Source organism: Arachis stenosperma, chromosome 2 (genome assembly GCF_014773155.1).
Source record: "Arachis stenosperma cultivar V10309 chromosome 2, arast.V10309.gnm1.PFL2, whole genome shotgun sequence".
Lineage (NCBI taxonomy): Eukaryota > Viridiplantae > Streptophyta > Magnoliopsida > Fabales > Fabaceae > Arachis > Arachis stenosperma.
The window spans coordinates 1,197,308-1,212,266 of NC_080378.1; the positions used below are offsets into that span (position 1 = coordinate 1,197,308).

General features: G+C 25.5%; 1 protein-coding gene across 1 annotated transcript; it reads right to left on the reverse strand.

Annotated features, from left to right (window-relative positions):
* Positions 1–1,075: 1,075 nt before the first annotated feature.
* LOC130963022 (very-long-chain aldehyde decarbonylase CER1-like) lies at positions 1,076–14,494 on the reverse strand. Its single transcript, XM_057889171.1, has 8 exons — positions 14,435–14,494; positions 13,558–13,781; positions 10,817–11,049; positions 10,364–10,583; positions 4,260–4,635; positions 2,852–3,160; positions 1,917–2,012; positions 1,076–1,210 (listed from the first exon to the last, which is right to left on the reverse strand). The coding sequence occupies exons 1-8, from the start codon at positions 14,492–14,494 to the stop codon at positions 1,187–1,189; spliced, it is 1,542 nt and encodes a 513-aa protein (XP_057745154.1). The 3' UTR covers positions 1,076–1,186.
* Between the last annotated feature and the right edge of the window lie 465 nt (positions 14,495–14,959).

Below are 14,959 nucleotides of genomic sequence, written 5' to 3' on the forward strand. Positions count from 1 at the left end.
TATATTTATCTAAATTTATCCACTTAAGTCAACACAATTTATATTTATCAAAATTTATACACATAAATTAATAAAAAATTTATTTATTGAACATAAATTGATACTTGTACTAGCTAAATTTAATAAAAAAATATAGTTATCAAGAGTTTTTGATTTATTATATCTAAAAATACACAATTATTTTAACAATAATTAATAAATATTAATTAAAGTAATTTTAAGTTGTTTGAATTGATTTTCAATAATGTTAAAAGACAATAATATCTAAATTACTTTACTACATAACATAATCATATACATGTAATTACACATTTATTATATCTAAAATTACATCATTATTCCAACAATAATAATTAATTAATATAAAATAAAATAACTTTAAGTTATTTGGATTAATTTCTTATTATCTTCCAAACATTATTGTATTTATTCTAACATGGTTCCCATATTGTAATTGAAATTTGAAAGGCAACATATAAATATATTGATTGAAGTAGATCTCGGATATACATACATACATAATATATAGATATAGATAACTACCACCAAATATCCAGCCATCAATCACTTGCTTATAATTAATTAACTTCAGCACAATACATAGCATACCATACTTAATTTGATTGTAAATAAGAAAAGTAAGGCAATAACTATCGAAAATATTTGGTAATCAAAGAAAATCAACCAAAAACAGTCATAATTTGTCTATTTAACATTCATTAATTGTCGTAACAATTAATGAATGCTAAATAAGACAAATTTTGACTGCTTTTTTTTTGTCTACCTAACATTACCTGGGAATAATACCCAGCCACAGAGCATTGATTATATTAATTAAGTATATGGGGTAATATAATTAATTAAGTAATTGTATGATTAGGGACATTGAGAGGTTGGAAACCATGTTGAAGAGTTGCATTCCAAACCTTGTCAATGTTGTGCATAGTGTAGCCACATTCATGTTCATTCCATGCTTCTAATGAGTGTACTATTCCAGCTATGCGCCATGCACTCATCACCCTCCTTGGCAACCAATCCTCGCAAGAGTGAAGATTTTCAACAGAATTTGGAGCAACCATTGATGGGGTGTAATGGTATGAGCAATCTTTTCGGTATTTCTTTGGAGGGAACTGAGAGTATGGAATAAATAATGTTCCTTTTGGTGCCTTCATCTCTTCCTCTTTTGTCAATCCTTCCCCACTAACCATACCTTTATATATCCAATAAAATTAATTCAAATTATTGAAATCTAAGTAATCAAGTACCTTAGAATAATTTCAACTTATAAGTTGAACATCCAAAAGTAAAAAAGAAGTAAATTTGGGTTATTATAAAAAAATAAAGTTTAATTACTTCAATAGGTCCCTGACTTTTTGTCCCGCAGATATTTTCGTTCCTGACCATTAAAAAATACTTTTAAGTCCCTGATATTCACAAAACTTGGACGGATCAGTCCCTGACGGAGGCATTTGGACAGATCAGTCCCTGACGGAGACATTTGGACGAGGGACTGATCTGTCCAAATTTTGTGAAGGTCAGGGACTTAAAAGTATTTTTCAATGGTCAGGGACGAAAATGTCCGCAAGACAAAAGGGCAGGGACCTATTTGTCCTTTTCTCTAATTACTTTGTCGCTCCCTAAAAATTTTACTGAATTTTTAATTAGATTTCTATAATTTTTTTATAGGTCCTTGTATCATGTTAGATTTTATAATTAAGTCATTGTCATAACAAAAATGTTAGGATCAACAGAAAATATTTCGCTAATTCTAATATTTTTGTCATCATGATAAGGACATAGTTACAAATTTAATATGGTATAAAAATTCAATTAAAAAAAATGTATAGAGATATAATAAAAAATTCAATAAAATTATAGAAACCGACAGAGTAATTAGCCTCTAAAATAATTATTACCGTCTGAGTGTAATTTAGGGCGATGACCAAATTAGCTTCAGAGCTGTTAAACGACTTCTTGAGCTTCACATAATCATCCTCATGCATTGTAGCAACCTAAAACAAAGTTAACAGAATAGGGAAGGCTTTAGATTTAAAATCTCAAAATAAATATCATCGCATTGAAAAATTAATGTATTTAAATATTGTATAAAAATTTTAAAAATTTAGATAAGTTATATGCAAATTAGGGATTACTCTTATAGGGTATGTTCTGCAGATAGAAATGTGAGTCCAAAATATTTTGTATCTAAATATATTTTGTATCTAAATATTTTGTATCAAAAAATTTAATGCAACGGGTAGGAGATTAGCTACTAATTTATGAGTTTAATTATATATCCAAAATATTTTGTATCTAAATATATTAATTTTTGGATAATATACCAAAAACAAAGTCCAACATTATTTGTTTTAAAACATATAAATAAAAGATATACAATTTTAATTCAGAAGCTAACTAATTAACTATCGATTAATAAAGCGGGCTTATTTGAAGATAAAAAATAATACAAGTACACAAAAAAATAGTTATTATATATTTATATATAAATATATGTAATATATAATGATTAAATATGTATGTTATTTAACTCATTTTAAATATCTATATTTTATATAAGTAGTTGATTTAATAACTAATATTTTGTGTATACGTAACATAATTATTTAAATTAATCACTATATATTTATATATAAATATATGTGTTATTTAATTTATTTTAAATATATATTTTATATTTTAATATATAAATATATTCTATCTAAGTAGTTGATTTAATAACTAATTTTTTATGTACATGTAACATAATTATTTAAACTATATATGTACACAGAAAATATTTTTAAAATTACTATTTTTTAAAAAATGAAGAAAAATTAGAAAGTTGGCTGACCTTAATGCCTTGTTGGCACAATTTGAAGGCAATGGCATAAGCAACCTTGTTAAGTTTTCCCCTAAGTAAAACTTGAGTTGTTCCTTTAGGAATGGTGTTAAGAACAAGAGCAACTACAAGGCTACTTCCATCAACAATTTTCACTTTTAGCTTTGGATGCCTACTAACATATAAGCCTCCATATATGTTGAGTTCTTCTCCTTGATTCATTAGGCCTAGGCTCACCACTTTTGTGCCTTTTTTGTCTGCTTCCAAAATTGCTTCCTCAATCATTTTGTTGATAGCCACATTTTGCCATTGCATCAAGTACTACACACAATCAAATAAATAAATGATTTGGAAAAAATAAGTTAACCAAGATTTTTTTTAAGAGTTCAACGGGTATTAATTATTAAAAGGGTAAAGTACTAAATTGGTCCCTATGTTTAGACGTAATTCTGTTTTATTTCTTAAGGTTTAAAGTATCCTATTTGAATCCAAAAAAGTTTCATTTAGCATCAATTTAGTCCCACAGTGGGGTTAAAGTTAAATAATTAACGGAATGTCCTACATAACAATCGTAAAAAACAAAATCGATAATCTGGAGAACAAGTACCAGTTCCAGAGGCACAAAATCAACCGTTGATGCATCAATACATTTATTTATCATTCTCTTTAGTTCTATAGAAAATATTTTATTTATATTATAAGAAAAATAATAAATAAATATATTGATGCATCAACGGTTAATTTTGTGCGACTGGAACTTGTACTTGTTCTCCAAATTATCGATTTTATTCTTGTACTATTGTTATGTAGGATATTCCGTTAATTATTTAACTTTGACCTCACTGTGGGACTAAATTGATGCTAAATAAAACTTTTTTGGATTCAAATAGAACACTTTAAACCTTAAGAATTAAAACAGAATTATGCCCAAACATAAAGGATCAATTTAGTACTTTACCTTTATTAAAAAAAAAATCAAGTTATGAACATAAATATATATTAAGATTTCTTTGTAATGTATTTTGTGCTCACTTTTTTCCAATTTTAATGTAGATAGAGATAATCAGATTGATCTACTCATTTCAGTTTGTAGGGTTATTTGTTCTATATATTAAAAACTTCATAAATATTTAGTAATAAAAAAGAATTAATCAAAAATAGTTAAAATTTATCTTATTTTATTATAACAATTAATAAATATTAAATAAAATAAGTTCTGACTATTTTTTTTTTAAGTATTATCTTAAAAAATTTAACCCCTTATTAACAATTCAATATACAAAATCAGTTTATATACTAAAATATATTGACTTGTAAATGTACCAGTTTTTTAATAAACAAATGTTTCAAACTGAAAGAAATAACATATTAATTAGAAGTGCATGTTATATGTAACCCAAAATATCATATTTAGTCATACCTGGACACTGTACTTTGGGATCGCCCAAGTTTGAAGGTTAAGTTTGTGCAATCGGTTCCTCTCAACAATGAAGGTTCGACCATAGACCCATGTGAGGGTCATGGACCATGCTGTCACGGGCCACATCAACCACAAATACCATTTCGTCGCGAAAGGGTTCGAAGCCAAGTACGCAAACCCGAGTCGAAGATGGTAGATCGACTCGGGTTTTGTGAGATGTGTTATATGTACCACTTCTGGTATTTCTTCGCGGCGACTTAGCGCTTTGATGTGTAAGTCGTCGGAAGATTTATCAGTGGTGTTGTAGATGTAATCATAGAGTGGCATGAAGAGGGAGTAATTTGTTCTGAATTGGGTGTGGTGCAAAGAATGAAATCTGGAAATAATGTTATAGATAACGCATGATTAGAAGAGAAATATTTTTGTTTTAGAATTCATTAGCTTGTAATCATAGAATGAAATAGAGTGAAATTAACAATTAATTTTAGATAACAAAGCGATGTGTTTCAATAAATAGCTACACATAAAATAAGGAGTAATATTCCGAATACAAATCAATTCTCACTTTAAACTTTTGATAAAAAAAAATAAATCTGTCTCCTTTTTTATAGTATTAAACCAGTCTCTGTGTTATTTAATAAAAATGTAATAGTTGTTAAAGAATTAAAAATTTCAAATCAATTATTCTATATAAACAAATTATTTGATATAAAAATTAATTTATCTAACAAAATAAAAGTTTAAAATTGATTTGATGAATAAAATTTATTGAAAGTTAAGATGTCATAATACAATTTTTTTTTTTAGAATTGATTTAAAATAATACTCTAAAATAAATAATCCTGGTATAACTTCTCTTATTAGGAAAATCACGTAGATTTTGTTATGAGTTGTTTGACATTAAGGTCAGTTTGGGTAACCAACTTAATTAAATTTCTTTTGATAAAATAATTTAAACAATAAATGATTTTGTTAAAAATAACTTATAAATAAGTTATTTTGTGTTTGGATTTTTAATTCTAAAAGTGCTTATTTTATAGAAATATGATAAAAAGTAGAAGTATTATTAGAGAAGTCAACAGTTAAAAAAAGTTATTTCTAAAATTTTCAAAACAGTCCTAAATCCTAAGATTTGAATCCTCTAAAGTTTGAATTTCACTTTAGAGAGTAAAGTGTGATCTCTCACTATTAATTTTATAGGTTGGGCCAAAAATAAATATAAAAGAAAAACTATTTAAGAATAGAAGATCACATTTTACTCTCTAAAATAAAATTCAAACTTTAGAGGATCCAAATCCTAAATCCTATTATAACCGACTTTTTCCCCTTAAAAGGTTAATTTGGTGTATGAGTTGAGATTTATTGGTGTGGCTACCCAACTCGAGGTTAAATAATTGTGTGGGGTACATTTTTGTGATTAGGGTTCTTCCTATCTATTTTTTAGTTTTTTATGATATTTTTAATTCGATAGGTAAAAGATTAATTTATTGTAGATCGAAGTTTTATTAAGAATTTGTGATTGGCTAATGAATTATTGTATACATAAAGTGAAATTAAAATTTTCAACACTTATATAAGTAGAATAATAAACTAATTACTAAACCAACTCAAATTGATTAAGATTTTTCATATCTTATGAAAAAAATTTGTATTTTTAATTTAATTTTAATGTTTAATTTTATCTTTTAAAACGACAAAAATAATAAAATAAATTATTATTTTTACTTATAAATATTTTAAATTTTGGTAAATTTTATCTAAAAAAATAAAATTAAAATTATACTTATAAAAAATAAATTTAAACTGATAAAAATATAAAAATACTGAAACGCTAAAAACTTATAAAAAATTTTTAAATTATTTCTTTCACAAACTTTAGTTTCATTTTCAAACTATTCTATCATTAACCTTGATCAACCTAACTCCTATTCACATTTATCAATCTCATCACACTTGGCATACATATCAATTGTGTTTGTTTGAGAGAAAAATAGAAAGAAAGAAAAAGAAGGAAAAAAAAATAAAAAAAAAATAATTATTTTTTATTGTTTAGTTAAAAAAAAAAATTAGAGAAAAAAAATGAATGATCTATCAATTTTTTTTTTAATATTAAAAAGAAAATAAAGAGAAAACTAATATTTTTCTCTCTATTTTTAATACTACTTTTTTATTTTTTAATATATATTATAATATAAAAGTAAAATTATTTTTTTATAATATTTTTTTATTTTTTTTATTCAAATACATCTAAAAAAAATAAAAATTCACTCAATTTTTTTTTTTGTTTATTTCTTTCCTTCTAACCAAACAAATGAATTAGAGAGTTCTAGCATCATCCACGTGACCTTTTAAGACATCGCCAGTAACCAAATTCGTGAAAGACACATCCTTTCTCAGAGAACTTTTATCAAACAACTTCCTTGCATCACCCACCCAATTCACCAACATTAGTGTGCATAGCAATAATCGACGTGTGTACGTGGGGATAAGATTGAAGTCCAAACTTGATGATTTGTTAGTGTTCACAATAGTCATGGTTAGAAATAATAGTTTATATTAAATTATATGACTTATCAGCATTTAGAATATTCATAGACAAAAATAATAATTTATACTAAATTTTAATTATTATAAAGGTTTAATAAAGTTTAAACTCAAAATGTTAATATTCTAAATTTAAGAGATAATATCCAATTTAATTTTTAAATTTACAGATAAATCTTAATTTAATTTTAAAAATTTTAATTGTTTTTATTTATTTTTTAAATTTTACGAATAGGATTTATGTTAATATCTGAAATAATTTTTGACGCATAGACGTTAATGAATATTGACGTAGATAATTGGATGTCACACTTGATTCTGTAAAACAATGTCGTTCTAGTTTTGACATTTAAATAGTCAGAAAAACAGCATTATAAGTGGTATTTATTGAAATTTTTTCTCTCAAAATAAGTAATTTTTTGTCCTTTTTAAACGTCAAAGCCAAAATTGCATCATTTTACATAGGGCTGTCAAACTGGCTAGTTTGGTCCATTTAGGTCGGCCCGTTAAATCGTGGGTTAAATAGGTTGGACCGTTTAAGTCCACTTCATTCGCGGGCCATAATTTTTGAATCCAGATCGTTTATGGTCAGTCCGATGGGTTAAACGGGCCAACCCGTTTATTCTTTTATTTTTTTTTGAAAAATATTTTGATAAAAAATATCACTTTTAGGTCAAAAATCTTTTAAAAATAATATTTTTTGTTGATGGGTCGAATTTTCGGATCGAGTCAGAAAAAATATTGGCTAAAAGTGCTACTTTTTTAAAAAAATATATAAAAAATAAACAGGCCACCCATTTATCCTGCGAGCTAGCTCATTTAATCCGTCATTTTTTTCGAGTTAATCGGGTTCAACACGTTTAACCCGAAATTTAAACGGACTTAATTTTAGAGGTAAAGTTCGCCCATTTAAATTGGTAAACGAGCTGGCCCGATAGATTTGACCCATTTTGATAGCCCTAATTTTTTTACAAATTTATTTCAACGTGATATTGACTATTCATGTCAGCACTCTATTAACATTTGTGCATCGAACATTATCCCAAAATCAATGTGTGTCATGTTTACAAAATTTGAAAATTAAATAAAAACAATTAAAATTTCAGAGACTAAATTAAAACTCACGTATAAATTTAATGACTAAGTTAAGTATTAACTCTAAATTTAATTTTAAAAACTAAAAAAAAATGAGCCATTTTTAATTAAGTGGTACTCTATTTAACATATGTCATTTTTTAAATTTTTTTCAAATAATAGGACTTTTAAATTACAACAATGCGTGACTAAGAACCTATTTGAGAAGCTTTAAAAATTATTTTTCTGAGTTTTAGATTTATGAAACTTAATAGTATAGTCTAGTTTGAATAAACAACTAGCTTAATTAAGCTTTTTTAAAAAAAATAACTTAATCAATAAATGTTTATATTAAAAGTAGTTTATAAATAAATTATTTTGTATTTGGTTTTTTTAGTTTTAAAAATACTTATTTTAAAAAAATATGATAAAAAAAGCTTTTTATTATGAGAGAAGTTATTTTTTAACTTCTTTATAAGCACTTAAATAGTTTCTTAGAAAGTTATAATTTAATTTTAAAAATTGCACTAAATATTAATACTATTACTATTTTTTATAAGTCAAAAACTCAAAAAAGTAATTTTAGAAACTTTTCAAACGGACCTTAATATTTTGTATAATTTGTAAAACCAAATTGTAACTTTTTAAGAAGTTATTTAAGTGTTTATGAAAAAATAAAAAAAATAGCTTCTCTTATACTAAAAAATTTTTTATTATATATTTTTTTAAATGAATACTTTTAAAATTAAAAAATCAAACACAAAATAATTTATTTATAAACTAATTTTAATATAATTATTTATTATTTAAATATTTTTTAAATTTAATTAAATTATTTACTTAAATTAGACCTAAATAACGACCTTAATTAGTTCCTTAATTAGTTCCTAGGTAGAACATCCAAATATTGATCATTATTAATAACGTATGTTTATATGGAGCCGACATTTTTTGGAGAAAAAGCATGCACATTCCTGTTGGTTATTTTATGTCATACAAAGAATTAATATTTAACATTAGATTAAAATATCTAAATATGTAAACTCTCTGTTGGACCAACGAAAGCTACATAACCTGTATATGTTTTGACCAATAACTAACTCCCACGAGAAACAATTAATATGATGTCTGGTAATTAATAATAATAATAATTTTTTCTGTTGTTATAGAAAGCTGCCAGCAGTGACAGTTAGGAGGCTCCTCAGAAACTGCATTTACTGAACACCCAACCTCGTGATATTTATATACTTCTATTTAAAAATTTAAATTTTTAGATAAATATCTTATGATATAATAACAGAAATTTGTATTAAAAAAATTAGAATTCAATTTTATTATCTGCTAAAAAAATAATTAACATAAAATAAAAAAGTGATACCTACTAATTTACTGTAACTATAATTCTAAAAGCCTGATCGAATTGATCGATTTAATTGGATTAACTAAAAATCAAACATCTAACTGGATTAATTTAGTAAAAAAATCTGTTGCAAAAGATAGATAAAAAAATTTATAAAATAGGTAAAAAAAAATTGATGAACCAATTGAAATAGGTCTAATTTTTTGAGAAATTGATTAAATTATTTTTTTTAAAAATATTATGGTTCTCAGAATCAAATAGAATCCACTGGTTCAACTTGATTAATCAGTAATCAGTCATTAAATTGGTCTCGTTCACATTAAAAACCAATCAGCAATAAACCAATTAAAAAATAAAAAAATTAACAAAAAATTAATTGATTGATCCAACTGATACATTTTTTAATGGTTAATTATTTTAAAATAATAAAATATAAAAATAATTTTTATAAAAAATATATCTTTTATATATAAATATATTATTTTATTATATCCATTTTAATCCCAATTGAACATTTAAATTTTTGAATCTATAATTTTATTAATTCAATGAGTGATTCGATTTTTTTAAAGTTATACTACATGACCAACAAAATATATATTTTCACAAAGACATATTATTTTTCTATATCAGTATAATATTACATAACTAATAAAATTTATTATTTTTATCCAATACTTAGTTGACACTTTAAATTCTAACCACTAAATTTTAATAGTATAAACATAAAATATTAATTTCTTAATATTTGTCATGCATGCAATTAAACCTGGCCTCTTTAAAACTTAGGATATTCGTGATGAGTAATTAAAGAAAAAAGAGTAAATGCTCTTTTTCATCTCTAACTATTTGTTCAATAGACTTTTTACTTTTTAAGAAATTTAAAAACTCAAATTGGTTCTTATCTATTTTAAAATATGTACATTCTAGTCCTTATTAACTTTGAGTAAATATCTTTTCAGTTCTTGATAATGTCTTTTCCAGTTCCTAATTAAAAACTGAAACGTACATATATCAAAGTAGATAGGGACCGATTTGAATTTTTAAATTTTTTAAAAGGTGAAAAGTGCATCAGACAAATTATTAAGGATCGAAAAAAATATTTATTCAAGAAAAAAAGACTTACGAAGGGGTGTAGAGGAGAAACTTGAGAGGAGGAAAGATGGAAAAGAGGGAATGGGGAAGGAGCTCGAAATTGCAGTGACCCATATTATTCATGAAATCAATGTATGTGACATACGCAACCATGGCCCCCACTGATGCTGTTTTTGTGAACACTACTGTCAGCTTTGGTATCGCAAACAGCATAAAATACGCTATGTGTTCTGCAAATGGATGGATCACAGCTGCAATCATTTTAACTTTAATTAATATATGTTTGATTTTTTATACATATAGTTAAAGTGAAAAATAAATTAATATTATCTAGTTGTAAGAGAGAAACATGTCTTAGAGAAAGAAGCAATATTGATGATATATATGGAGTGGTCCGTCACTATGATAAGTAACCTTCAACAATAATAACAATGACAGAATTGAATGCATCCATAGAAATGAGAAATTCACACTCAGTACTCACAAGTAATGGGCTCGGTGACAACAGAAGAATGGTGATGAGAATGGTATCTGGAGTAAAGGAAATGATGATGAAGGGCTCTGTGGAGCCAATAATAAAGGAACTCCACTGGACCCGCATGGAGAAGGAACACCATAATAACTCCATCTGTTCTCCACACTGGAAGATGTGATGCCCCATTCAGTGTGTACGCTGCTAGGTAGTATAGAAACCCATTGAATATTATCTGGTCATCCCTGCATCCATGCAACCAACAATTGGATATTTTAAAATTAGAATCACGACAAATCTCATTGAGAATCGATGCATGGCATTTAAGAATTATGTGTAGTAAAATAATGGTCTACAATTTTTAGGTTACCTACCCTATGAGTTCTGTTCACAACTTAAAAGTGTTATGAATACAAGTCTCACTATGCCAGCTACCCTCAACTAATAACAGTGAACAATTAACATCAACAATTACTATGGCTTCAAAGGGGAAAAATATTATATATTTTTTCAATTCTACTTTTTGAAAGATTTAGAATTTACTATTGAACTTGAACACAAAATAAAAAATAAAATTAAAGATTCTAATAGTGTGTTTGATATTTTTTTTATTTCGACAGGCTAAGGATTGTAGTTTCATTTAAAAGTTTGTCGATCGAATTCAAATCTGCTAGGAAGATAATGGACTATTTGTACAATTGACTGATTTTGAGTTTACCAAATATCGAACTCTTGACCTTTCGAATCTAGCGCTCTAATACAATGTCATGATACCACTCGTCCCAAAAGTTTTAGCTAATGAGAAAAAGTAACACTAATAATAATATTTCTAATATTTCATAAACTTCTATTGTACACATTATGGAAGTATTCCATTGACTACTCATATTTTTTCTTAAATAAATTAAGTAGCTAATCATTAACAAACTCAATTTAGTGGTATATTGATATTTTTGGCGCATCATAACATATGATGATATGGATCAAGAGGACCATACTACGATTTAATGATATAAGGGGAAAAAGTATCAAATCTTAAATAGGAAAACGAAAATAATGCACATGGTCCAGTTATTCTTCTCCGTGCAACGAAATGTACTATTCACGATGAATGCAAAATTTCTTTTTCGTATATAATGTGGGGGCAATTTCTATCTCCATTAATTCATAAACGAAAGAAAAAAATAAATAATATATTTTTAAATGGTCATAAATGTAACGTGGCTTCCAATTGTTGGTGGAAAAACCTACGAATATCTTCTTCCTTAAAAAATGGAGTGAATACTCCATCCGTCCCATGACCGTTATCTCAAAAAAATAACAAGGTAAAAAAAAAACATCCAACCTAGTCTCTGATTTTTTGAAATAATTGTTAGGAGTTGTTTTGGATTTTTCTCTAAAAAATGTGATGCAAGTAAAAGAAGAATAAAAATATTATAATAGTGGTCCAGGTTAAAATTAATTAACTATGTAGATCATATTATTAAACTTTTAAAATTTGTAATATAATCAATACATTATCTACCTAACATTTTTATCTTTCTAAGACAAAGTTTCTTAATTTAATTTAAATATTTAATTATTGTATCTTATTATTACAATATATAAGGTACGGGTTAAGTTAATATTAATTAATTATACTAATTAATACTATCAGTAGGCAAAACATCTCACAATTAAGTGAATTTGTTAGAGGCATCATTTGGCCCACTAATAATAAGTTAATAACAGGCTAATAATGCGTCTATCTAATTAATCTAAAGAATAATTATATGGAGCATGGACATTTATAATTAAGTTAATAGATTTTAATATTATCTTAAAATTAATTGGGTTTAATTTAACCTAAAAATCAGAAATTCTGATGGATATTATCTCACACTCATAAACTTTATAAAAGACTTTATCCTTACAGGATCTATTAAATATATAATTATTTATGTATTTTATTATGAGATATGTTAAAAAAATTATTATTATTTATTATTTTTTGTTATTATTTAGTTATCAATTTAATTCTTTTAATTTTGTAATTCAACAACATACTTTATCTTATATTTTTAAATATTAATGGTTAACTAATGATCACAAATAATAAATTTTGATAATCTTCTAATAATATTCCTCTTTCATTATATCATTAAGTTTTTGAGAGAAATTATTTATTTTATGATATATATTAAAACTTTATCGAAAAGTTTAAAGTTTAATTTTTTTAATTCCAGAATGAGAAAAAAAACCAATAAGACAAATAAAAAAATATTATGCAAAAAATTTAAACAAATCTAAAAAAATTTTAGTTTGAGAGATGTGCTAGAAATATAATCATTTATATATCTCATCCTATAACTTAAATTATAAGAAAAAAGTAATTTACAATAAAATCGACTTATAATAATATTTCTAATAATGAAATAATATAAGATTTTGTGTTCATGCATGATGAGAGTTATATACCACAATAAAAGAATAAATGACCATTTGTATCCATAAAAGATGAAAATACTTACCTATGTACTCATACTAAATCGAAACTAAACTTGTATCCACATAAGATCCGTGTGACAAAAATATCCTACGTGGCACTCCAACCCTCCAAAAACAGAATATTTTTGTCACACGGAAGACATCTTACATGAGTACAAGTTTAGTTTTGATTTAATGTAGGTACATATGTTAGCGTTTTCATCTTTTATAAATATAAATGGCCATTTATTCCACAATAAAATATAAAATATAAAGTGACAAGTTACCAATCTCTTTCTCTATCAACTTGATCAAACTCAATTCCCTTGTCAACAATTATGGCATTGCCTTTAGCAGTTCGGTAACGAGAGAGTGTGATCCAAATCTGGTTGTGAAGCATCCTCCATAGCAAAAATGGCACAATCAGAAAAGTTGATATATCCCTTTCACTCTTATCCTTCACAAACATGCAATACGTGCTATGAAACGCAAATGGTGCTAATACCAGATACTGCAAAACAAAAAAAATAAAAAAAAATTAGTTAGAATTTTTATTATATTCTAAAAAAATAATTCAGTGCATGAATATCACGCGTTAATGCAAAGTTCAAAAAAAGACAGCATTTAATAAAAAATATAATGTATACAACTTAAACTGATAATTATAGCTGAAATATGCCAATAAATAATAGTTTAAATGACATAATCTCTCCATACTTAATAAAGAAGTTGCGGGTTCAAGTCTTCTATCTTTGATAAAAAAAAATAGCTAAAATATATATGAAAATTTTTTAAAGGACAAAATATACGATGATAAAAGAAATTATGTCTGATAAAAGATTTTAAATTAAAGGTGATAGTCCCTACAAAATTTTTGTAATTCTGTCTAGTCATTATCCATTAAATATTTAAATGTGATGTAAATCATAAATCATACATAGATACCATTGTCTTGTATAGAATCTTGAGTTAGAAAACATTGTCTTCATTGAACACAGTATGTAGTGTATGTATGTGACAAAACATTATTGAAAACAACACAGCATGTATGTGTTCATGTAAACCCTAAATTCATCACACACTGACAATAGTGTTGGTGGGTGGGTGCATATAAATGAACCAAAAATATATAACATCTATTTTGAGATATATATATAAGATAACCTTAAAGCTTCCAAGAGGCTTCCATGGCCAATCAGTGAGTATTCCAGGCCTTGAAGCCATTGCTTAATTTGTTTGGGGAGAATAATAATGAAGATAGATAGTATATGTAGTGTTCTATTTCAATCTCAGGTCTCTGAATACAACAGAAAATGGAGTGTGATGGCTTTTATTTATAGATGGAACTTGTTTGAAAGAATGCTAGTTCATGTTGGAATGGGTGGGTGATTTTATCTTTTCACCCTTTAGGGGGTTAATTATTAATTTAGTACTTGAAAGATTTAGTTGCTGACAAAAAAATTTCTAAAAGAAAAAAAATATTTAAAAAATGTTATCGACAAAATAATGCTGAATGATTTAAAAATACGTCAAAATAAACTAATAAATATTATACTTTTTGTAAGTAATAAAAAAATTTTATATTTAACAAATAACTTCTCTATTAGATCTAACTTTTTGTAACAATATTTGAATAAATATTTAAAAGATATATAAACAAATTTAAAATAAATTTTGATCTCAATTTTT

Coding starts and splice junctions, on each gene's coding strand:
- LOC130963022 (XM_057889171.1), bottom strand. CDS start 14,494: ATGGCTTCAAGGCCTGGAATACTCACTGATTGGCCATGGAAGCCTCTT. Junction 10,584..10,816: donor TGTCACCGAGCCCATTACTT/GTGAGTACTGAG, acceptor AAATGATTGCAG/CTGTGATCCATCCATTTGCA. Junction 1,211..1,916: donor CCCTAAATTACACTCAGACG/GTAATAATTATT, acceptor GGATATATAAAG/GTATGGTTAGTGGGGAAGGA.